The sequence below is a fragment of the Taurulus bubalis genome (genome assembly GCF_910589615.1).
Source record: "Taurulus bubalis genome assembly, chromosome: 10".
Taxonomy (NCBI): Eukaryota; Metazoa; Chordata; class Actinopteri; order Perciformes; family Cottidae; genus Taurulus; species Taurulus bubalis.
The window spans coordinates 28,142,377-28,169,196 of NC_136598.1; the positions used below are offsets into that span (position 1 = coordinate 28,142,377).

Below are 26,820 nucleotides of genomic sequence, written 5' to 3' on the forward strand. Positions count from 1 at the left end.
GAGAGAGCTGCTCGTCTCACCTGAGCCAACACCGACTACACACAGGTGAGTGTGTGTGTGTGTGTGTGTTAATCAATAGGTTGTGTTTGTCTATAAACTGTGTAATAACACAAAAGTACACAGTTGATGTACTAATACCTCCCAGTATAAATACTCTGTTACAGTTCATGTACTAATACCTCTCAGTATAAATACTCTGTTACAGTTCATGTACTAATACCTCCCAGTATAAATACTCTGTTACAGTTCATGTACTAATACCTCCCAGTATAAATACTCTGTTACAGTTCATGTACTAATACCTCTCAGTATAAATACTATGTTACAGTTCATGTACTAATACCTCTCAGTATAAATACTATGTTACAGTTCATGTACTAATACCTCTCAGTATAAATACTCTGTTACAGTTCATGTACTAATACCTCTCAGTATAAATACTCTGTTACAGTTCATGTACTAATACCTCTCAGTATAAATACTCTGTTACAGTTCATGTACTAATACCTCTCAGTATAAATACTATGTTACAGTTCATGTACTAATACCTCTCAGTTTAAGTTGTAATAACTTCTGATATCAGAAACACTGAATCTTAAACGTTGTGGTAGAAGTACATCGATGTAGAAATACTACTATTAAAGGTACAGAAGTTTCTCTCAGATCATTTTCTTTCATTTGTTCGATATGAATATTGAATCAATATATTGATTATTAAAAGTATTTATACTGAGAGGAAGGTATTTATACTGTTAACAAGTATTTATACTATGAACAAAGTATTCATACTGTGAAGAAGTATTTATACTATGAACAAAGTATTTATACTGTGATGAAGGTATTTATACTGTTAACAAGTATTTATACTGTGATGAAGGTATTTATACTGTGAAGAAGTATTTATACTATGAACAAGGTATATAGACCCTGAAGAAGTATTTATTATGTGAACAAGGTATTTAGACCCTGAAGAAGTATTTATTATGTGAACAAGGTATTTAGACCCTGAAGAAGTATTTATTATGTGAACAAGGTATTTAGACCCTGAAGAAGTATTTATTATGTGAACAAGGTATTTAGACCCTGAAGAAGTATTTTGAGATGTAATCAATACAACGTAAAGAAAGATCAATCAGCCAATCAGACGCAGTCTAACATGTAAATAAATGATCAAAGTGTGAGATCAAAGACTGAAGGAAGTCAGCTGACCTCCAGCAGCCAATCAGAGCTGTGAGATATTTGATCTTCTTGTTTGTGTCTTGTTGACAAACAAAGGCCTGGATGCTCATTGGCTCCTGTCTGCAGGAGGAAGGAGGAGGATGAGGAGGAGAGGGGAGCAGAGGGAGGACAGCGCCGAGCTCATCGCCATGGAGACCTACGGCAGCATCACCACGGTAACAGCGTGTCACATGATCCCCCGTGATGGAAACAGGGAGTTCCTCAGGGCGGCGTCCTGGAGCCTCTGGGTTTATCATTTCATCCAATTACAGTTAGATTCTGTCAGGAAGATATTAATATTATAGCAATGAGTCAAATGGAACAGGAGTATATCATCCAGACATATATGAATATATGTTTATGGGATTTAAACACATAAACATGTACTAACTCATATTTAACACATAAACACAAGTAGAGTTCAAGCCTCTCGGCTCCGGATGCTTTAGTGATGCCGGAAACAGGAAGTGAGCGATGAAGGTGATGAAGATGATGAAGAGCGGCTCCATTTTGTCGCTGACGCAGTGATGAAGTGAACGTTTGTTCTGTTCTTCCTGTTTCCTGTTTCCTGTTTCCTGCAGCCTCATTATCAACACGGTGATACCAGGCATGTAGAGGGGCGGGGTCAACATATCTCTACTTCCTGTTCCCTCCTCATGAAGGCTTGTAGAGGGGCGGGGTCAACAAATCTCCACTTCCTGTTCGAATCAAACGGAGGAATCTCATTGGCTGTTTACTTTCTCTTCTAGTTGTTGCTGGTGAAGACGTGTATTCACCGGTCCTGAATGACCCTGTTATTATTTCCCAGAATGCACCTGTTCAGCGTCCTGACAGGAACGTCTTCAGTGACGGGTCGAGTCCAGTTGGTGAGTCAAAGAAACTCCTGGAGTCCATCTTCCTCCTTTGGTAGATGTTTAGATGATCTTCTTCTTCTTCTTCTTCTTCTTCTTCTTCTTCTTCTTCTTCTTCTCCTAGAGCACCAACAGATCTGATCTTTGTGGGGTTGGACTTTTGGAGCCAAATTCTGAAAAATCAAGTTTAGTTTTTGAACTTTGACAAATTCAACAAGTATTTGAAATAAAAAATAAATGTATGAAAAGTGTTTTGGGGTAAATATAATTTTGATTCAGTTCTGGTTTTTTTTAATAAAATATATTTTTTCAGTTTTCAGTAACAAATTTTATATTTTCAACTTTCACTCTTTCAATCTTTCAGATCTGAACCTGAATGCATAGATTTGAAACTGTAAAAAATAAATAATGAAAGTTGAAATATGAAATCTACGGAAGCGCATTGCATTCACTGGATAAAAAAAAAAATAGACCCCTGATCTCGTAATTACGAGAAAAGAAAAAGATAAAGGAAAAGTCTGTAAATCCTCTCAGTGGCAATGATGGCGCTATCGCAGTTAAATCTGCTATTATTACCGTCTCGGTTTGAGACACTGGGAAATACTGATGTTTCTAAAAAATGAGGATGTATTAAATGTAGTATGTCATCACTGCGCAGGCATCTCAAGGCGTTAGGGTTGTTCAGGCGGAAAGCCCAGCCTGGCGCGCTGGATGTCCTCTGTTTCTGCAGGAGCAGCTGAACCAACACGGGATGCTTCATTTGAAATGCATCCAATGTGGTTTGGTAGTGACTGTAACGGACCTCTGAGAGTTTAAAGTATTGTAATAGTTTGTTCCTTTTTTTTGTCCTTTATTTTAGTCCGTTTTGTTACTGCAGTCCGTGCATTTCCGGTTGCGCTCTTATTTTGAAGGTAGAAAAAACAGACGTTGTTAGTAAGAAATGGGCAGAAAGGAAAAGTTGCCATAACAACGGAAAACAGTGATAACAAGGTTACGGATGTATTAGTTTAGCACCTGGCTGATATGGGCACAAGGTTTGCACCTGTTCAAGTTCATGTTTTGACCAACTGCTATTTCCGTTTTTCTTCATAGTTCGTAATTACGAGATCAGGGGTCTATTTTTTTTTATCCAGTGAATGCAATGCGCTTCCGTAAAAATCTGTTACTGAAAACTGAAAACAAAAATTCATCAAAATGATATTTAACCCCAAAAAATTTTCATTCACTGTTTATATCATTTGATTATTCAGGTTCAAATCTTTTTTTCAAATGAACAAAACATTTGACCTGATTTTGGCTCCATAGACACCTGCTTGTTTGTGTGCTTGTGTTTGTGTGTGTGATTGTGTTTGTGTGTGTGATTGTGTGTTTGTGTGCTTGTGTGTTTGTGTGCTTGTGTGTGTGTGTGATTGTGTGATTGCATGCTTATGTGTTTGTGTGTGTGATTGTGTGTTTGCATGCTTATGTGTTTGTGTGTGTGATTGTGTGTTTGTGTGTGTGTGTGATTGTGTTTGTGTGTGTGATTGTGTGTTTGCATGCTTATGTGTTTGTGTGCTTGTGTGTTTGTGTGATTGTGTGTTTGTGTGTGTGATTGTGTGTTTGCATGCTTATGTGTTTGTGTGCTTGTGTGTGTGATTGTGTGATTGTGTGCTTGTGTGTTTGTGTGATTGTGTTTGTGTGTTTGCATGCTTATGTGATTGTGTGCTTGTGTGTTTGTGTGTGTGTGATTGTGTGTTTGCATGCTTATGTGTTTGTGTGTGTGTGATTGTGTGTTTGCATGCTTATGTGTTTGTGTGCTTGTGTGTGTGTGTTTGTGTGTTTGTGTGATTGTGTGCTTGTGTGTTTGTGTGATTGTGTGTGTTTGTGTGTGTTTGTGTGTTTGTGTGCTTGTGTGTGTGTGATTGTGTGTGTTTGTGTGATTGTGTGTGTTTGTGTGTGTTTGTGTGCTTGTGTGTTTGTGTGTTTGTGTGCTTGTGTGTGTGTGTGATTGTGTGATTGTGTGATTGTGTGTGTTTGTGTGCTTGTGTGCTTGTGTGTTTGTGTGATTGTGTGTATTTGTGTGTTTGTGTGCTTGTGTGTGTGTGATTGTGTGATTGTGTGCTTGTGTGTTTGTGTGATTGTGTGTATTTGTGTGTTTGTGTGCTTGTGCTTGTGTGTGTGTGATTGTGTGCTTGTGTGTTTGTGTGATTGTGTGATTGTGTGTTTGTGTCCTCAAGCCATAGCTGATATCTCTGCTTTCAACGCTGTGCTGCGATTGGACAGATTTTGTGTTGGTGTGGGAGGAGCCACTGAGCTCACAGAAGGAGGAGAGCAAGGGTGTTGGCCCCGCCCACAAGAAATGGAGGAAGGCGTTTCTGACCAAACTGAGAGACTCCGGACTGCTGCAGGAGCAGGTGAGTAAAACAAACACACCACAAGTCAAACATCTCTGAGATGTCTGAACAAACAGGAGTGTTTGAACAGTGAACAATGTTCACGCATTAAATGACAGATCCACCTGCAAGTATTAAAGTGCTACTTCACTCGTGTACAAGTACAGCAGTATTATTAGCAGCATGTCCTGAAAGTACCGTTTACTTATCCGTAAATGTACTTCAAGATGAAACCAGTTCCTTTGTGTCTCTGCAGAAGGAGGTCCTGCAGGTCAAGACCAGGATCTGCTTCGTCCTCCTCAGCGCCCCCTGGAGTGTCCTCTGTTACTACGCTGAGGAGATCAGCCTGAGAGTCCCTCTGCAGGTAGACCTGAACCAGCACTACTATAGACCTGAACCAGCACTACTATAGACCTGAACCAGCACTACTATAGACCTGAACCAGCACTACTATAGACCTGAACCAGTCCTACCTATAGCCCTGAACCAGTCCTACCTATAGCCCTGAACCAGTCCTAACTATAGACCTGAACCAGTCCTAACTATAGACCTGAACCAGTCCTAACTATAGACCTGAACCAGCACTACTATAGACCTGAACCAGCACTACTATAGACCTGAACCAGCACTACTATAGACCTGAACCAGTCCTAACTATAGACCTGAACCAGTCCTAACTATAGACCTGAACCAGTCCTAACTATTGACCTGAACCAGTCCTACCTATAGCCCTGAACCAGTCCTAACTATAGACCTGAACCAGTCCTAACTATAGACCTGAACCAGCACTAACTATAGACCTGAACCAGTCCTAACTATAGACCTGAACCAGTCCTAACTATAGACCTGAACCAGTCCTAACTATAGACCTGAACCAGTCCTAACTATAGACCTGAACCAGTCCTAACTATAGACCTGAACCAGTCCTAACTATAGACCTGAACCAGCACTACTATGTACCTGAACCAGTCCTACCTATAGCCCTGAACCAGCACTAACTATAGACTTAAACCAGCACTACTATAGACCTGAACCAGCACTACTATGTACCTGAACCAGACCTAACTATAGACCTGAACCAGTCCTAACTATAGACCTGAACCAGTCCTAACCATAGACCTGAACCAGCTCTAATTATGGACCTGAACCAGTCCTAACTCTAGACCTGAACCAGTCCTAACTATAGACCTGAACCAGTCCTACCTATAGCCCTGAACCAGCACTAACTATAGACCTGAACCAGTAACTATAGACCTGAACCAGTCCTAACTATAAACCTGAACCAGTCCTAACTATAGACCTGAACCAGTCCTAACTATAAACCTGAACCAGTCCTAACTATAGACCTGAACCAGCACTACTATAGACCTGAACCAGCACTACTATAGACCTGAACCAGCACTACTATATACCTGAACCAGTCCTAACTATAGACCTGAACCAGTCCTAACTATAGACCTGAACCAGTAACTATAGACCTGAACAGTCCTAACTATAGACCTGAACCAGCCCTAACTATAGACCTGAACCAGTCCTAACTATAGACCTGAACCAGTCCTAACTATAGACCTGAACCAGTCCTAACTATAGACCTGAACCAGCTCTAATTATGGACCTGAACCAGTCCTAACTCTAGACCTGAACCAGTCCTAACTATAGACCTGAACCAGTCCTAACTATAGACCTGAACCAGTCCTACCTATAGCCCTGAACCAGCACTAACTATAGACCTGAACCAGTCTAACTATAGACCTGAACCAGTCCTAACTATAGACCTGAACCAGTCCTACCTATAGCCCTGAACCAGTCCTAACTATAGACCTGAACCAGTCCTAACTATAGACCTGAACCAGCTCTAACTATAGACCTGAACCAGTCCTAACTATAGACCTGAACCAGTCCTAACTATAGACCTGAACCAGCTCTAACTATAGACCTGAACCAGTCCTAACTATAGACCTGAACCAGTCCTAACTATAGACCTGAACCAGTCCTAAGTATATACCTGAACCAGCTCTAACTATATACCTGAACCAGCACTACCTATAGCCCTGAACCAGCACTACCTATAGCCCTGAACCAGCACTACCTATAGCCCTGAACCAGCTCTACCTATAGCCCTGAACCAGCTCTACCTATAGCCCTGGTCTTCTGTCCTCTCAGGTGGTCACCGTTCCCATCACTAACTGGTCTGCTCAGGTGTTTTCCCGGCTGTCCCTCCCCAACCCTCTGGCTCAGGACGTCCCCAACCCGCCACCGGACTTCTACACCTGTCAGTTCAGGACCAGCAAGCTGCAGAGGTGAAGACATTGTCAACATTTACTCATTGTTTGTTTTATTTCATCGTTTATCAAAAGGTACTAATGTTCCTTCAAATTTGAGGAACATTTAAAAATGTAGCACTAACTATCGAACTGAACTAACACTAACTTATCCTTCTTCTTCTTCAAGTTAGTATTACCTGAACTAACACAAACCTGAACCAGTCCTAACTATAGACCTGAACCAGTCCTAACTATAGACCTGAACCAGCCCTAACTATAGACCTGAACTAGTCCTAACTATAGACCTGAACTAGTCCTAACTATAGACCTGAACCAGCCCTAACTATAGACCTGAACTAGTCCTAACTATAGACCTGAACCATTCCTAACTATAGACCTGAACCAGCCCTAACTATAGACCTGAACTAGTCCTAACTATAGACCAGCTCTAAATATAGACCTAAACCAGTTCTAACTATAGACCTGAACCAGTCTAACTATAGACCTGAACTAGTCTAACTATAGACCTGAACCAGCTCTAACTATATACCTGAACCAGTCCTAACTATAGACCTGAACCAGCTCTAACTATAGACCTAAACCAGTCCTAACTATGGCCCTGAACCAGCTCTAACTATAGATCTGAACCAGTCTAACTATAGACCTGAACCAGCTCTAACTATAGACCTAAACCAGTCCTAACTATAGACCTAAACCAGTCCTAACTATAGACCTGAACCAGCTCTAACTATAGACCTGAACCAGCTCTAACTATAGACCTAAACCAGCTCTAACTATAGACCTGAACCAGTCCTAACTATGAACCTGAACCAGCTCTAACTATAGACCTGAACCAGCTCTAACTATAGACCTGAACCAGTCCTAACTATGAACCTGAACCAGTCCTAACTATAGACCTGAACCAGTCCTAACTATAGACCTGAACCAGTCCTAACTATAGACCTGAACTAGTCCTAACTATAGACCTCAACTAGTCCTAACTATAGACCTGAACCAGCCCTAACTATAGACCTGAACTAGTCCTAACTATAGACCTGAACTAGTCCTAACTATAGACCTGAACTAGTCCTAACTATAGACCAGCTCTAAATATAGACCTAAACCAGTTTTAACTATGAACCTTTTTTTAGGAACATTTAAGAACAAATATCAAGATTTCAAAATTTACATTTTGTTTTTGTTATCAGCAAATGAATTGTACTGTGATTGTCCGGTAGGTAAAGACCTTAACGTTTGAAAGGAGTTGAAGCATCAGTGAACCCCCCCAAATAAAGAACAAGGAGAGATCACTGAAAGCAGTTGAAGCGTCAGTCCTCTCATAAAACCTGTTTTCTGTCTGCAGATTTCTGGGCAGCGACAACAAAGAGACCTTCTTCAAGACGACTCAAAGACACCAGATGGTGAGTTTGAAGAGTTGATGTCTCTGTTGACCCCCCCACCCCACCCAGACCGACCAATAACTCTGCACCCTGTCCTTAAGTCCACATGGAGCTCAGACGCCCAGAGCGCAAACACGACTCCTGTGTTGGAACTCTGTGTGGCAGCTGGTTAAACAATACTTTATTTGGGGAAATGCAGCATGTGATCGCAATGAAAACTGATTCTTAGTCTCTGAGACGATGCAGGACTTGCTTTGCATGATATTCAACCATCGTGGCGTCTCAGTCCCTGAGAACTGGGGTACTAGAGAAACCAGCTGGAGCCACTAAAGCTGGGAGTAAAGATGGAGGCGAGCCCATATGCTCTATGGCAGATATTGCTATAAAAACTGAATAATTCACTTCATTTACTCATAACCAGTAACATATAGACTGATATTTACACATCTGACCACACAACTCACATTATACTCTTTTATTATAACACCAAAATGATTCAAATAGCCCTAGTGGTTGCAGAGATACACCTCTTTTAGTTTGGGTATGACATCTTCAGGCAGAGGCCTTAACATAGGTGGATTTTCAAAAGGTTAAGACAATATGAAATCAGAGATCAAAGTGAAAGTTAAGATGACTTTTATGACTTTTTCATGATTTCAGATGATAAATCCAAACCAGAAAAATCCACAAATGGAAAACAGAAATGAGACTTGACTTCTGTTTTGCTCTTTATATTGAATGTGGTTTTAATGTTTTGAATATCATTTTGTATTTATCTGATGAGCAAAAGAAACAGTTCTAGAAAAGTGAGTAGATGTTCTGCTTCCTCCAACTTCTTTATCAATTACACAATAGTACTAATTAACACATAACGATAATCGTATTATTATTCATGTGTTTTAATCTGGACTCGCTGAGTTAAACAGAGTTTATGGTGTGGTCCTCACCGACGGCTCTGACTGGTCCAGATATGTGGACCTGTTGACCTTTCACATTCCAGGATGTTTCAGTCAGCAGACGGATGCTGCAGCAGCGACGCCTCCTCAAACACCCTGACACCACACATCCTCGTCTCCGCCCACCAGAAACTACAACACCACACCCATCTGTTACGTTGTTCATCCTGGTCACATGACATCTATTGCTTCTGTCCATCCGGGGAGAGGGATCCTCCTCTGTTGCTCTCCTGAAGGTTCTTCCTGTTTTCCCTGTGAAAAGGTTCTTACTATATTTATTGGGGGAGTTGTTCCTGATCCGATGTGAGGTCCTGGGACAGGATGTTATGTTAGAGACTGTAAAGCCCTCCGAGGATAACTTGTGTTTGTGATGTTGGGCTATATAAAATAAACTGAATTGAATTGAATAATCAGATCCATATATATATATTTTTATTTTTTATTATTTGATTCTTTCCCCAAATAGCCTTACACATAATTGCATTTTTTGCACTAAATTGGACTTTGCGACATCTTCGGATCTTGCACCCAAAGGCCAAGAGCCTCCAATAGGCGAGCCATCTTAGTGTGTGTGAAGTGGTTTCACACAGTTTTACCAGTGTCATGTGGTTATGTTTGTTGTGACACCTTAAACATCTTTTAGTTAATACATTGGCAGCCCATTGAAGGTCATTTACCCACCAATATTTTAAATCTATTCTCATTCATTCTTAAACAGTACCTAGTTTTTATGGGATTAGACCATGGCTCATGAGAATAACGGACAGCCAGGATTTCACCGACGCTCTGGGCAACCTCCCAGGAGCCATGATAGCACTGAACTTCTCCCTCCTTCGAGAGAGTCAGACAATAGGTTGGAGAAAAGATATTTCAAACTGCTCCAGGCAGTTCATCATGCAGAGGTAGTTGAGAGGTCCCAGAGGTTCCAGACAGGGATGCTTTCATTAAACCCTCATCCCCCAACACTGAGACCAGCGCCAAAGTAAAAAATAATACAGATGAATGGATGAGAATCAACATGGTGATCCTCAAGGACCATTATGATCAGGTGATAGCGCTAGGCCTCCAGGACCTGCCCCTCTATGAACAAGTGGCACTAGATAAAGCAATTGCCTATGGCATAGCCAGGTACAGGAACCGGCTCACCTCCTCATCTTAGATACCTTAACATCACCGGTAGAGACTGTAACACAACCCTCAGTGGTTACAGTGAATGAGGATTATATTGTGGACCTGGCCAATGAGCCTGAGGGTTGGCCTCTACTGGCTCCCGTGCCGGACCCTCTTGCAAGTCCGGGCCTAGGCCTCGACTCCAGCCGAGACACCAGCCGAAGCAGCAGGCTGTTTCTGGCCTCAGTCGCCGATCCTACCAGCTCTAACGATTCTGGCCTGCCTCGGACATCGGAGATTGGTTTCCTGCACCTCCCCTACATTTTCAATCCACAGGCCAGAATCGGCCTCAGGATTGAGCGGGCCCCGCCTCTGACAGCTGCCAACGTTATTTATGCTGTCAGATGCGGGGCCTGCCACAAACTATATGTGGGGGAGACAGGAAACCAGTTACAACTCAGGATCAAACAACACCTGTACAAAATAAATAGTGGGAATGGCACAAGCGTCCTCTATGCCCATTTTAAACTCCATGGCTCGCACATCTTACAAAGTGTGGGCCTGGAGGGCAACGGACTGTGGAGTCGATCCCAGCGGCAAGCAGCAGAGAGGAGATGGACTTAACGAGAAGTATTAAGGCCCGGTCTGTGTTTCCTTTTTTAACAAAAAATAACCCCCCTTCCCTTCCAAACCCATCGACTGACAGGATGGCCCTATTTTAGCAAAATTGTACACTTTTATAGCACTTATTTTAAACCTGATGTTCCCTTTTAATTGCATGGTTCTTTTTACTTGGGCACTTATTTTTTTCCTTTTAGATGTGATACTTATAATGTATGTAATTGTAATATATTTATAAATGTTTATTTATATATGTATGTATTTATTTATCAAGGGAACATCTGTGTTTTATTTTGGTCTTATTCTGTCATCCTGTTTTAACTTGTTTTATGGATTTTTATTCCTTTTTATCCTCCCTTTTAGCATATAGGTTTCTCTCTGCAGCCCCGCTGGTGGCTGCCCCACAGTCCTGTTGTTTTAAACTCCCTCCCCCTTCCCCCTTCTTACTTTCGTTCCCCTTTTTTTAAAGGGTTTTATCTAACATAAGGTTTTTTTTCCTGTCTTTTAAGACAGACACCCCTCCCCTGTGCCAGTGCTCCTCGGGGCCCTCTCTGGAGGGCCACGTCTGTACCTTAACCTAACCACAAACCCATTTCCCACCCAATCCCTGATCCTAAACTCAACCCATTTTGACCCCTGAACCTCATCTGAGCCCCCACCCCAACCCAGATACTAACCTCAACTCCCATCTTGACCCCAACTTTGAGTCAGACTCGAACCCTAGCCCTAACCTCTTTCCGGGACCCTCTTTTTCCCGATTTCATACTGGCAGAAGCTATGCTTCAGTGGCGACAACAAGACCTACTGTGACCATGCAACCTGTGTTACACCCAGAGCAGAGATGGGATAGTGACATATTTGACCCTCAGTTGGTTTTGTCTGTATTGCCTGGACTTGGTGTTGACTATCTACGCCCAACTTTTGATTTGGGCTCATTAGAGGAGGTAATGGCTAGCCCACTGGTGGAGGAGAGTGTTTTTAGAAATGAGGCCCTCCTCGAAACAGACAGGGTGGGACCCATGGTGGGACAGGCAGTTTGTAATAATGTAGCCAGGTATCCGATTCAATTTCCTCATCTGCCCTCAAGTCCAGTGGGATGGTGGGACTCCCAGTGGCGAATCAGCCCAATAGGGTGTTGTCTAGGAATCATCTGTCTAGTAAAATCTTGCCCGAAGGTTCCCCACACAGCCCTTTGGGCCCAAGGGTTGACCCCTTGACTACTGCCACCCTTCCCCCTCTACGGGAACCCAACAACCACCCAGATTCGTACCAAAAAAATGTCAACTGGTCTCTGAAGCCAGAGAGACCTGTCCTGGTGTTGACTCCAACTTGGATAGGATTCCGAAATTTGATTATCCTTTGGTACAGGTCGACAGCTTCCCAGGGGCCCAGATACACCACTTTAAGGGGGTCCTGGAGAAGTTGGACCCTTGTCCAGCCACACAGAAGGTCTTGCTTGCCGTAGGTCTTAACAATGACCTAAGAGGCAATTTACTGCGTACTATTACCAAACAGTTTCAGCAGTTGATGGTCTCGACCAGGAGAGCCTTCCCACAGGCAGAGGTTTTTGTCCCTTTAATTCAATTTTCCCAGCACCTCCCACCCAACAGACATTAATGATCCAAACCAATTTCTTTCTCAGAAAAACTTTTGAAGTGCTTGAGGGAGTGGAGGAACATTTGTTTGAAGTCCAGGTACATGACCTCATTCACTGGACAGTGGCCACAGCTTCAGATATGCTGAAAAGCTGGATGACCCAATTAGACCTGAGTTTGGGTGACCGGGAGATCCCCACCTCCCCCCCCCCCCCCCCCCACCCCCCCCACAGAAAGACAAGCATTTAACAAAATCAAATCAGGATATTATCATTTAACCAACAGATGAGGGCTTAAAGATAGATATTCTGGATAAAACCCTACTTGACAGAGGTAAATAGACAGATGAATAAACCAGACACTATACACCTCTTACCTATTCTCTTCAAGCAGAGACATGAGTCAGTACTCGACAAATTCTAGAAAGTTTATATTTGAACCAGTATATCTCTTCAAAATAACAGACTGAAGGTATCGGAGTGAAGGATATTTAATTTTTCTCGAGAGTCTCTTGCCTTGCTGAAATCCTACCTTGAAGGAAGAACCCAGTGTGTCAGAGTGAGTGGTGTGTCATCATCTACTCTGAGCTCTAATGTGGGAGTACCCCATGGTTCTATTTTAAGACCTTTATTATTGCGTTTATACATTAAAGATTTGCCGGGTGTCTGCAATGGGTGTGATATTCAATTGTAAGCTGATGACACAGTGATTTATGTGCACACAATTCTTTATTGATTCTAATCTCTCTTTTAAAAAGCAGGTAAAACATGTGACAAAGGTTTTAAAATGTAACCTCATGAATTTTAGGTATATAAGAAACTGTCTACCCATGTAGGCTGCAAAACTGTATTTTAATGCAATGATTATCCCCCATCTCACCTCCTGCTTCACCAGCTGGGCACAAGCCAGCAGCACAACATTAAAACATATCCATATTCTCCATAAACAAGCTCTAAAGACACTGGATAAAAAAACTAAAAGTCACCATCACGGCAATATTCTCATCAAACACCATATCTTGAGTTGGGAGAATCTCATCACACTGATGTGTGTCTGTTTTTTAAAATTGTACATGGTATGGCTCCGCCTCCGCTTAGTGATTTTATTAAACAACACACCCAAAGTGGAGACACACTAGATCTGCTTCAAGGGGTGATTTTGTCATTTCACAGAGATCAAGCTCTTTTAACAAATCTGCATTTTCTGTGAATTCAGCAAACTCATGGAATGCTCTTCCATCACACATCCGCTCACAAGAAACGTACAACACATTCAAACCTTAAGGAAGGGCTTGTTGCCAGCAGGTGAAGTGTCCTGCCTGCTTATTTGGTGTATATCTGCATTTGTCTTGTTTAGTGTTGATGTATTTTATGTGCCTCCAGTGTTTTATATGTGCTGTAGGTACACTTACACAGACGTACTGTCTATCCACGAATCTTAGTTGCATTATGTTATTGGACATTTTGTAATTTCAGGCTGCCATAAAAAAAAAATCTGGCCTCTTTGGCTCACTCTGGCTCACATACAGTTTTACTGTTGATTAGTGTGCATTGTCCCTGCAAAATACACAAATAAAATGAATACAAATAAATAAATACATTTGGTTCAGAGTGACACAAAGCAGGTAGACAGGAAGTAACATCAGGACGGTGGCTCTGAAGGACCAGAAGGGTGTTGGTTTTAGTCTCGTGACTGTGTCCTGTCCCTGCAGCTCTATGAGATCCTGGCCAGGACCGCATACGGGTCTGTGACCAGGGGGGAGGTGGGGATCGATCGACTGCTGACGGAGCAGGTCTTCACTGCTGCCTACCCGCTGCACGAGGTACTCACCCGAACTTTAACCCCTTACCCACTAACCCTAACCCTAACCCCTAACCCGCTTCACGAGGTACTCACCCCGGACCTTAAACCCCACCATCACCCTAAACTTTAACCCTCCCCATCACCTCAAACTTGAACCCATCACCCCAACCGTTAACCCCTCCCCCACCATCATCCCCCATGAAACTCACTTTGACCACATTGTGGCTGAGACAGAAGCCCAGCCTGATATTCTAGTTTCACATTTTGTTCGCAGGGCGGTTTCAAGCTGCCGACGCCCCCCGTACCAATCAAGTCCTTGTATCTGAGAGAGGTCCTGTATACATACTGGGCCACGTGGTCCTCCTGGCGACACTACCAGCCTCTGGACCACATCAGGGAATACTTTGGGGAGAAGATCGCGCTTTACTTCGCCTGGCTGGGTAACTGGAGCGCCTCCACCAGTAACTTACGCTACGACCTAGTTCCCCACGGCCCGTTTACAGCGTGTCACTGTGTCTGGCTGCAGGTTGCTACACCGGCTGGCTGCTGCCAGCGTCCCTGGTGGGGACCGTGGTCTTCCTGTTTGGGTTGTGGCTCATGGCCACGGACGTTCCAGCGTGAGTAGAAACTCTGTGAGAGTCCAATAGTTTGTCCAATAGAGCTGCGAGATTCAGGACACAACAAGCTTATCGTTTGGTCGTCAGTATCACACAATGCATTGCACATCAGTGACTTGTTTAATGGCACTTTTAGAAGGCGACCGCCTGATTCATCTGTGTTCTTTGTTAATATGCTGACGACACTCAACTGTATCTCCACATGAAGACTAAGTTTCTGAATATTGAATAGAGAACCTTCAAATCTACAGAAAGAACAGAGGCTCCAGGACGCTTCCCTGGGGGACACCTTGACTAATTGATCTCACATTTCCTGTGTGTGTGTGTGTGTGTGTGTGTGTGTGTGTGTGTGTGTGTGTGTGTGTGTGTGTGTGTGTGTGTGTGTGTGTGTGTAGGAAGGAGTTGTGTGACAGTGGACACAGCTTCACCATGTGTCCTCTCTGTAACATCTGCTCCCACTGGAACTACTCCAGCATCTGTGTCACCTTCAAGGTACCTGTCTGTCATCCTTTGACAGAGAGACAGACAGACAGTCTGTCTGTCTGTCTCTCTGTCTGTCTACCTGTCTCTCTGTCTGTCTGTCTCTCTGACTCTCTGTCTGTCTGTCTGTCCACCTGTCTGTCTCTGCAGGCCGGCATCATGTTTGATAACGGAGGAACAGTGTTCTTCAGTGTCTTCATGTCTCTGTGGGCCGTCACCTTTCTAGAGTACTGGAAGAGGACTTGTTCAGTCCTGTCTCACCGCTGGGACTGCTCCGAGTTCCAGGACATTGAGGTACCGGTCTCACCTGCACCTGTCTCTCCTGATGAAATACTCTGGATTTAAGTTGGCTTTCGGTTTGGAAAACAGAAAAACTACTTGCTGTATTCATCACCTTTGTTAAGTTACTTCAAGGAACTTTCAGTTTGGCGCCCCCTGTGGACTAAAGTGGTAGTGTCTCTGAACACCAGGGTCCCTTTAGAAAACCTCTCATTCTACTGCAGCAGGTCTGACAGTCTGATAGTCTGAGGTCTATAGAGGACCAGGACTATCCTGAGACTGGTCCAGGACCATCCGGCATGGCTTTGGTTGAGGTCGGTTCTCTGTACCTCTGATGTTATGAGTATAACAGAAGTAGAAAGGCTAAATGAGGTTGTGAATTATGATTTCTAAATATATGATGCTGGTACATGTCTTTAGGTTTTAAGGTGACCCTCCTCTGTCCTCCACAGGAGAGACCTCGTCCAGAGTTCACCGCCATGGCGCCGATGACAATGAGGAACCCGGTGACCGGAGCAGAGGAACCTTACTTCCCTCTGAACAAACGACTCAACAGAACAATGACCGGCTGCATGGTCATCATCCTCATGGTGAGCCTCCTGACCTTTGACCCCAGACCTCTGCCGGGGCTCCGTCCCATGGAGGTGACGACGCGAGTTCCTCCTGTCTGACAGGGTTCTGCTTCCTGTGTGCAGGTTGTTATGGTGCTGATGTTCCTCATGGGCATCATTCTGTACCGCACCATCGTCACAGTCTTCATCTACAAGTCTGGCAGCTTCTTAACCGGCTCGGTGAGTTCAACAGGCCAGAGTTCTCTTTCTGTTCGGTAGCTAGAGCGTGAACACATCCACGTCATTATGAGACACATTAATACCAGCAGGACTTCGGTTAGAGCCCAAAACAAGACATTCAACCAGGAAGAAATACTTAAGTCCAACCTTGAGATGTGTTGCCTAAGAGTAACTAAGTGCTGTTGTATTCTAAACCTAACTAAGTGGTTTTATTTGTTTAAACCAAACGTCTGATTAAGACGACAGCACACTGAAGGAGAGACACTCCTCTACATATCTCTACATATCTCCAAATATCTCTACATATATCCACATATCTCTACATATCTCTACATATCTCCAAATATCTCTACATATATCCACATATCTCTACATATCTCCAAATATCTCTACATATATCCACATATCTCTACATATCTCTACATATCTCCAAATATCTCTACATATATCCACATATCTCTACATATCTCTACATATCTCCAAATATCTCTACATATATCCACATATCTCTACATATCTCTACATATCTCCAAATATTTCTACATACATCCACATATCTCTACATATCTCCACATATCTCCAAATATCTCTACATATATCCACATATCTCTACATATCTCTACATATCTCCAAATATTTCTACATACATCCACATATCTCTACATATCTCCACATATATCTACATATCTCCACATATCTCCACGTATCTCTATATATCTCGACATAACTTCACATATTTCTACCTATCAGATATTAATGATCTGAATTGAAGAGAGAACCTTTGAATTATATCTACAGAAAGAACCGTGGCGCCAGAACGCTTCCCTGAGGGACGCCTACAATAATTGTGTGTGTGTGTTCAGGCTGGGAGGGTCGCCAGTATCTCAGGGTCTGTGTTGAACCTGCTCGTCATCCTCATGTTGTCGAGGGTCTACACCTCCCTGGCCCACATCCTCACCCGCTGGGGTGAGTCCCTCTTTCTTCTTCACCCTCCTCGTCCTTTTTGATGAATCACATGCTTTCGACATGTTTGTGTAAATGTTTTTTGAACATGATTTCTGAAACGTTTTTTTTTTTTTTAAATAGAGTCTTTATGGAAAAAGTGGTTTTATTGACAGATTGATTTCAATGTATCTGTTTGGGGTTCCTTTTAGGTTTTCGACTGAAACCATTTAACAAGTTAAAACAAGGAAGCTGAATTTCACCACATTCACATTTAGGAGCGATATTTTAAAAATGGTTCCTGAACCTCAATGTTAACATTTAGGAATATTTAATTAACAAGAAAACAACATTTGTGTTAGTTGAGAAATAAAACCTGAAGGAAACATTCTGGGACATGAATAAACAAATAGTGTCATTGTTTAAACGTAGTCTTAAAGGGCCAGCGTGAAGGATTTGAGGTTGCAGACTACGACTGACTGTATGGTACTACTAGTGTACTTGTATACATCTGTGGTACTGTTGGTGTACTTGTATGTGTGGTACTGTTGGTGTACTTGTATGTGTGGTACTGTTGGTGGACATGGTGATGTTGCTGTGTTGTTCCTTCAGAGATGCACCGGACTCAGTCTAAATATGAAGACATGTTCATCCTCAAAGTCTTCGTCTTCCAGTTCGTCAACTTCTACTCGTCTCCGGTTTACATCGCCTTCTTCAAAGGCAGGTGAGAAGCTCCTCGACCAATCAGAACGCAGCTCACTGGCTCCTCACTGGCTCTTCACTGGCTCCTCACCTCGGAGCGGCAGGTTTAATCAAAATAACAAATATTAAAATAATCAATAATAAAACCAATCAAATTAAATATTTTGTCAGCTGGTTTGTGAACTTTGACCTGAAGCTGTAAAAAGGAGGAGGAGCCCCAGCACCATACCTTTTTCAAACAGACAGAACTTTATTTACACGTTTCTGGTTAACATCTCAGAGTTTGTCTTCCACCTGATTGTTTGTTTGTTTGTTTGTTTGTGTTCAGGTTCATCGGTTACCCTGGAAACTACCAAACTCTGTTCGGAATTCGCAACGAAGACGTGAGTCGGTCACATTGTAGTACTGATGAAGATGATGATGAAGATGGTGATAATAATAATTCAAACGTATATAGCGCTTTACTAGATACTCAAAGACGCTTCACACTGGAGACAAGAGACAGACAGAAGAAGAAACAGACTGGAGAGACAAAGCAAACAAACAGAACATCTGTGGGAACAAAAATAAAACAAATTATGATTATGTCCTACATGTACACATTAGGAGTCCTCACGTCCTCGAGTCCTCGTGTCCTCGTGTCCTCCTGTCTTCGTGTCTTCGTGTCCTTGTGTCCTGGTGTCCTTGTGTCTTCATGTCTTCATGTCTTCATTTCCTTGTGTTGTGGCATCCCAGGACACTCAGCAATAAAACAGGAGCCTCAGACAGTAATCTGGTAACAAAAAGTGTCCATTAATAAATAGGTCAGGGTAAAACTCAACTAGAGGTTCCGCCCGGTCGGGTCTTTGGCCTCCGGTCTATACCTGGTCCTTTGTCCTGTGTAGCAAAGGAGACGGGTGAGTGCGCTTGTTTACCTGCTGTCCAATGCGGCTCCTCTCAGAGGTTCAGGAGGTCCTCGTAGCCTCCTGTCCAGAGGTTCAGGAGGTCCTCGTGTCTCCAGTCTCCTTTACATTTCATTTAGCTGACGCTTTTATCCAAAGCGACTTACATGTTAGCTCTATACACCGTAGACACAGCAACGGGGAGCAGTGTCTTGCTCAAGGACACAACGACATGGACTAGCAGAGCCAGGGTTCAAACCACAGACCCTCTGATTGAAAGGCGGGCATGCTAACCACTGACCTCTCAGAGCTGGACGCTGGAAGCTCTGAGAGGATTTGCTTCCTCTAGTCAGCTGATGGGCTGCAGGTGTGACCAATGCCGTGTGCCGATTGGCTGCAGCACCTGCACTGGGAAGTACACTCCCTCGATCACCTCCTGGTCCAACCAGCATGCATCTCTCCTGGTCCAACCAGCATGCATCTCTCCTGGACCAACCAGCATGCATCTCTCCTGGTCCAACCAGCATGCATCTCTCCTGGACCAACCAGCATGCATCTCTCCTGGTCCAACCAGCATGCATCTCTCCTGGTCCAACCAGCATGCATCTCTCCTGGACCAACCAGCATGCATCTCTCCTGGACCAACCAGCATGCATCTCTCCTGGTCCAACCAGCATGCATCTCTCCTGGACCAACCAGCATGCATCTCTCCTGGACCAACCAGCATGCATCTCTCCTGGACCGGGCATCTGCATTTCCATGGGCCTTTCCAGACTTGTGCTCAACAGAAAAAAATCATGTTTTGCAAGAAACCTGGTGTAACCCGTGCATTAGTGTCCTTGGCTGTCACATCCATCTTAATGGTGCATGATCCGTTACCAGGGTGGATTTTCTGCCCAGGAGGATATATCGCAGCTTGGTTAAGGCCCACTTGATTGCCAGACATTCCTTCTCTACAGTTGAATAGTTTATTTAGTGTTTTAGCAGCTTACGGCTAGTAGAGGTCACTGGGTGTTCCTCCTCTAACTGGGACAGCACAGCTCCAGACCCTGAACCTGAGGCATCTGCATGGACGACCACCGTGTCCCTGAGGTTTGGTGTACTCGACACCGGCTCGGTGCACAAGGCCTTCGTCTGCTTCGGCACTCCAGAGCACCTGGTGTGGGTGGCTGTTTCTTATCCTTTCGTGTAAGGGTCCTGCAATGGTAGCAAAGTGATGAAACACTGATAACAGCCCACCAGTCCCAGGAACGCTTTACTTGCCGTTTCATTGTTGCTCGGCCAGGTGGTGATGGCTTCCACCTTCCGGAGTTGGGGCTTTACACTGTCCCTCCCAATAGTGTAGCCGAGGTACTGTGTCTCTCCTAGACCAAGGTGGCACTTTTTGGGATTGGCAGTCAGGCCAGCTTGCTGTAGGCGTCCCAAGACAGCTCTCAAGTGGCCTACGTGGGAGGTCCAGTCGGGACTGTGGACGCTCACATCGTCTAAGTAGGCAGTTGCATACCCCCGATGAGGTCGGAGCACCTGGTCCGTCATCCTCTGGAAGGTGGCTGGCGCTCCATGGACTCTGAAGGCCAGGACTTTGTAGTAATGAAGGCCTTGCCGGATAATTCATTGATTAATCTCAAACAAACCAGACTACTTCTTTAGAGACTACACTTGTTGTAATGACCAAAGGATTTCCTCGTGAGATCAGTAATTGATTATTATGGGATGTGAGGTGCTTAATACTGAGTGTGTATGTGGGTGTGTCCCAGTGTGGAGCAGGTGGATGTCTCATTGAACTGGCTCAAGAGCTGCTCGTCATCATGGTGGGAAAACAGCTGATCAACAACGCCCAGGAGTTCATCTGCCCGTAAACACACACACACACACACACACACACACACACACACACACACACACAAGGAAACAACACCACGAGCTTCTAAGAACTAAAGAACTTCTAACCATTAATAAAACGCTCTCAACTCTTTTCTAACTGAAACTGTCGGCTCACTTTCTGGCAGGAAGTTGAAGTGCTGGTGGCAGAAGAGGAAGTTAAGTCATCAGCTGAAGGAGGTGAAGGAGGAGGGAGAGGAGGAGGAGATGAGGGAGGAGAAGCAGGAGGAAGAGGACGGGGTTTCTCCCTGGGAGACTGACTACCAGCTGCTGGTCTGTGAAGGGCTCTTCAGCGAATACCTGGAGATGGGTGAGTCCTGTTGTGTTGGATTCATCCCCCTGGTGCTGCCGGGCGGGCGGGGCCAACACGGAGCTCCTCCTCACCTCCCATGTGATGAAGGTGCTGGAGAGGCTGGTCTTGGCTCACCTCCGACCACAGGTGAAATCGTCGCTGGACCCTCTACAATTTGCTTACCAGCCCCTTGTGGGTTGGACAACGCCATCATCTACCTGCTGCAACGAGCCCAGTCGCACCTGGATGGAACAGGTGTCTCTGTGAGAGTCACTTTCTTTGACTTCTCCAGTGCATTTAACACCATCCAACCACTGCTACTGGGGGAGAAGCTGATGGTGGTGGGGGTACACTCGTCCACCATCTCCTGGATCACTGACTACCTCACAGGCAGACCACAGTTTGTCAGAATGTGCCGTGTGCTGTCTGGGACGGTGGTCGGTGATGCTGGAGCCCCACAGGGAACTGTTCTGTCTCCCTTCCTGTTCACCCTGTACACCACTGACTTCCAGTACAACACGGAGTCATGCCATCTGCAGAGGTTCTCTGATGACTCTGTGGTGGTTGGGTGTATTAGGGATGGACGGGAGGAGGAGTACAGGGCAGTGGTGAGTGACTTTGTGGAGTGGGCCGGTGAGAATCACCTGCTTCTGAACGTGGCCAAGACCAGAGAGATGGTGATCGACTTCAGGAGGAAGATGACAGCTCCTAGTCCTCTAAGTGTTCTGGGGGAGGACGTGGACATGGTGGAGGAGTACAGGTACCTGGTGTCTCCATCACATAGTGGAGGAGTACAGGTACCTGGTGTTTCCATCGACAGCCGACTGAACTGGAAGGCCAACGTCAACGCTGTGTACAAGAAGGGGATGAGTCGACTCTTTTTCCTGAGGAAGCTTGGATCCTTCAATGTGTGCAGAAGATGCTGGAGATGTTCTACCAGTCGGTGGTGTCCAGCGCCCTGTACTTCTCCATCGTCTGCTGGGGAGCAGCATTGGAGCCGGTGACACCAACAGACTTAACAAGCTAGTGAAGAAGGCTCCATCATCGGCTGCAAGCAGGAGTTTCTGGAGCAGGTGGTGGAGAGGAGGACGCTGAAGAAACTTTTGTCCATATTGGACAACCTGGACGACCCTCTCCACCACCTGCTGCAGGGCCAGAGGAGCACTTTCTCTAAGAGGTTCCTCACGCTCCGCTGCAACAAGGACCGTTACAGGAGAACATTCCTGCCGACAGCAATACGGCTTTACAACAAGTCACCGCTTGCTAGTTCCTCCGTGGATTAGTTCATCACTGTACCATACTTGCTTTGCATTTTAAACTTCTGTTTATCTAATTTACTTATTTTATTTTATAAATGAATACACTCTTCAGCTGTAAATATAAATATATTTCAGTCCAATTAGTTGTATCCTAATATATATATATGTATATATACATATATATGTATATATATATATATATACATATATATATGTATATATATATATATATATATATATATATATATTACTTTATTTTAATTTGTATATATCTCCCATCCCTGTTGCTTCCTTATATATTTGATCTTTTATCTTGTGAGTTTGTATTTCAAGTGGTAAGGCGCTACTCATGACGACAAAAAAATTTCCCCTTGGGGATTAATAAAGTATATATTCATTCATTCATTCCTTCATTCCTCGTTCTTCTCAGTGATCCAGTTTGGTTTCATCACCGTCTTCGTGGCGGCATGCCCTCTGGCTCCTCTCTTCGCTCTCATCAACAACTGGGTGGAGATCCGTCTGGACGCTCAGAAGTTTGTGACGGAGTATCGGCGCCCGGTGGCCGAGCGGGCTCAGGACATCGGCATCTGGTTCCCCATCCTGCAGTTCATCTCCCACATGGCCGTGCTCAGCAACGTAGGGCTCTAGAATCTGTCATCTTCATCAGCCAATAGAATCTGACCTTCTCCATCAGCAGCCAATAGAATCTGACCTTCTCCACCTCCCTGTCTTTAGGCGTTCCTCATCGCGTTCACCTCTTCCTTCCTACCGCGGCTGTACTACGCCTACACCAAAGACCACACACTGACCGGGTTCATCAACTTCACCCTGGCAACGTCACCACGCAACTACAGCCAGCAACACACACCCTGCAGGTCCTAGTAGCCTTTCTGTTGCTGATGTTCCTGTTGTTGATGTTGTTTGTGTTGCTGGTATTGATGACGTTGCCATTGCCCTGCAGGTATCTGGGTTTCAGGGATGCAGACGGTGATTACCTCCCGGAATTCTTTCACCTTCTCGCCATTCAACTGACGTTTGTCATCGTGTTTGAGGTCAGTGTCACCAGGAGAACGTTGAGAGAGTCAACAGAATGTTTACATCCAAAGAGTCAACAGAACGTTTACATCTAGAGTCAACAGAATGTTTACATACAGAGAGTCAATAGAACGTTTACATCTAGAGTCAACAGAATGTTTACATCTAGAGTCAACAGAATGTTTACATACAGAGAGTCAATAGAACGTTTACATCCAGAGTCAACAGAACGTTTACATCCAAAGAGTCAAAAGAACGTTTACATCTAGAGAGTCAACAGAACGTTTACATCCAAAGAGTCAACAGAACATTTACATCTAGAGTCAACAGAACGTTTACATCCAGAGAGTCAACAGAACATTTACATCTAGAGAGTCAACAGAACGTTTACATCCAGAGAGTCAACAGAACGTTTACATCCAAAGAGTCAACAGAACGTTTACATCTAGAGAGTCAACAGAACGTTTACATCCAGAGTCAACAGAACGTTTACATCCAAAGAGTCAACAGAACGTTTACATCCAAAGAGTCAACAGAACGTTTACATCCAAAGAGTCAACAGAACGTTTACATCCAGAGTCAACAGAACGTTTACATCCAAAGAGTCAACAGAACGTTTACATCTAGAGAGTCAACAGAACGTTTACATCCAGAGTCAACAGAACGTTTACATCCAGAGAGTCAACAGAACGTTTACATCCAAAGAGTCAACAGAACGTTTACATCCAAAGAGTCAACAGAACGTTTACATCCAGAGAGTCAACAGAACGTTTACATCCAGAGTCAACAGAACGTTTACATCCAAAGAGTCAACAGAACGTTTACATCCAGAGTCAACAGAACGTTTACATCCAGAGTCAACAGAACGTTTACATCCAGAGAGTCAACAGAACGTTTACATCCAAAGAGTCAACAGAACGTTTACATCCAGAGTCAACAGAACGTTTACATCCAAAGAGTCAACAGAACGTTTACATCCAGAGAGTCAACAGAACGTTTACATCCAAAGAGTCAACAGAACGTTTACATCCAGAGTCAACAGAACGTTTACATCCAGAGTCAACAGAACGTTTACATCCAGAGAGTCAACAGAACGTTTACATCTAGAGAGACAGCAGAACGTTTACATCCAGAGAAACATATTCTTCAAGGGCTAAATTGTGAAACCTAAGTCCTTCTCTCTTTTCCTCAGCATGTGGTCTTCTCCATCGGCCATCTGATCGACCTGATGGTGCCTGACGTCCCTGAGGAGGTGGAGATGAAGATGAAGAGGGAGCACTACTTGGCGAAACAGGCTCTGGCTGAGAACCAGGTGAACTCTGGTCAACGTGATCAGAAGAAGCTCGTCTTTGTTTCATGAAACTCTAGTTTGTTCTGACTGAAGTTAGAGTTCATCGTTGTTTTGTTCCAGTTCGAATATTTCAGCAGATGGTAATTAGATTTGTTTTGTGTTTCCAGTCTTTGAGGAAATCCCTGATTCCTGGTGAGAAGGAAGTCCTGTCCAGAGGTCCTGTATCCAGAACCCCAGGACCCCCGCAGAGCGACTCCCCTCCACCAGACCTGAAGGTGATCCCAGAGGAAACCAGTACACCTTGCAGCTACTGAAAGACCTCTACATTATCTAGACCCAGCTTCTCCTTCTGATCAACCTCTCTGACAGATCCACAACACCTTCTGAGACATCCATGAGGACTACAAGAACTGGGCTGAGTCATACAGGTCTGGATCGACAAGACTAGATATCTCGAGGAACTACCAGACGTCCTCAAACTCTGTTGGACCTTTAATGGATCTACGATCATCTCAGAGTTGTGTTGTTGAGTCCTACCAGTAAGATATCTGCAGATCTTTACAAGATCTAAACGACTTCTAATGAACCTGATCATGATCTACAAGATCGTTTGTCCTTCAATGTCTGTGTGCAGCACAAGAGACCTAAAAAAAATCACTAGACGTCTACAAGATCGAGTGGCGCTGAACTCTAAGACATCCTAAAGGGCTCTGCCACAGAGAAGCTAATTCCCACCCCGTCCGGTCCCCATGTGACCCAATTTCAGAAAAAAAATGTACAGTAGTCAATAGACAACCTCCGGTTTTTTAAGTGAGGGCTATCCTTCATGTGTCAAACCTGCATTCTCTCTCCTGACCACCAGGGGGTGACTCCTCTGGTTGTATAGAAGTCTATGCTTCATGTGTTTAAGCTGCATTCTCTCTCCTGACCACCAGGGGCGACTCCTCTGGTTGTATAGAAGTCTATACTTCATGTGTTAAAGCTGCATTCTCTCTCCTGACCACCAGGGGGCGACTCCTCTGGTTGTATAGAAGTCTAATTTCAAACATCATGTGTGTCATTCATTACGTAATTCAAACGGGATCAAGAATGTCTTGCTGTCGACTATATCCATATTTATTCTGAAATAATGTCCCATGATGATCAATGGGAACGTTGCCTCTCTCTACGACTACAGGAGCTTCACATCCTTGTTTGACCTCTAAGAGACCTGGACACAGTCCTGCTGCATGCTGGTCTACAGACTTATCCCCCCTTAGAAAAGCACATTTATTAAATCCCAGTATTTATCATTATAGGTCATATAAACGGTTCATGTTGAGGATGTTTACCTTACTTCATGTATAATATCTATACATCTATAATTATCTTCTTGGCTTCCAAGATTTGCAGTAGTTAATTAATAATCTTGAATAATAATGTAACGGCAGTGATTGGAACTATTTTTTGCATTTCACTTCATGTGACAGTTATTATCAATATTCTTAGTTTTTGTTTCATTCAGTCCTCGTAGTTTATTTTGTTATCTTCATTGTTGTTTCATCACTACAGACTGTTCATGTTTACATACATTTCATGTTTTATCTTTTTGCACTTTTGTATCAAACCTTTCTTCTTTGGTTTTTACTGGTGGAGCACAAACCAATGGCGCCACCTGCTGGAGTCTACCGGCATGACATCATGACTTCATAAAGACGTTGTAATCATTTCAATATTTCCATTAAAACAGTTGAGCCTGTAATTGTTTGTCTTTGACCTTTCCATTCCCTCTCCCCGTCCTTTCTACTCTGAACTTCCTCTGGCGTTGACCTTCTTCATGCTGTACGCAGCTCTTGGGTAGATAATAATAATAATGAGAATAAATATGAAACACAATTTAAATCATACCTTCTGAAATATAAATACATCTGGTTTGAATTGACACCAAACATTGTTATTTAGCTTGTGATTTACGAGCAATTGATTTAAACTAATATATAAATAATATATATATAAATATATATTAAAATACAATATGTGTTTGTTTAATGTGCCTTCATATCCCTCTTTTCTATTGCTGTAGTTTCAATAAGATCATGAATCTTCTCAAACGGTTTGACCAGATTTTGTACGGAATCAGAATAATTCACCACTTCATCTCTTGATGTGCCGTCATTCTGAAGGATAAACCTCGTTAAACA

At 43.7% G+C, this 26,820-nt stretch overlaps 1 protein-coding gene across 1 annotated transcript; it reads left to right on the forward strand.

Annotated features, from left to right (window-relative positions):
- Window positions 1-1,319: 1,319 nt before the first annotated feature.
- ano7 (anoctamin 7) lies at window positions 1,320-25,108 on the forward strand (the record flags this gene model as incomplete). Its single annotated transcript, XM_079225327.1, has 24 exons — window positions 1,320-1,394; window positions 2,027-2,084; window positions 4,332-4,462; window positions 4,698-4,805; window positions 6,605-6,741; window positions 8,069-8,126; window positions 14,099-14,209; window positions 14,465-14,630; window positions 14,717-14,807; window positions 15,203-15,299; window positions 15,438-15,581; window positions 16,019-16,156; window positions 16,262-16,357; window positions 17,221-17,323; window positions 17,912-18,023; window positions 18,330-18,384; window positions 20,640-20,737; window positions 20,892-21,073; window positions 22,745-22,950; window positions 23,050-23,189; window positions 23,276-23,366; window positions 24,542-24,661; window positions 24,808-24,915; window positions 25,010-25,108. The coding sequence occupies 24 exons, from the start codon at window positions 1,320-1,322 to the stop codon at window positions 25,025-25,027; spliced, it is 2,643 nt and encodes an 880-aa protein (XP_079081453.1). The 3' UTR covers window positions 25,028-25,108.
- Between the last annotated feature and the right edge of the window lie 1,712 nt (window positions 25,109-26,820).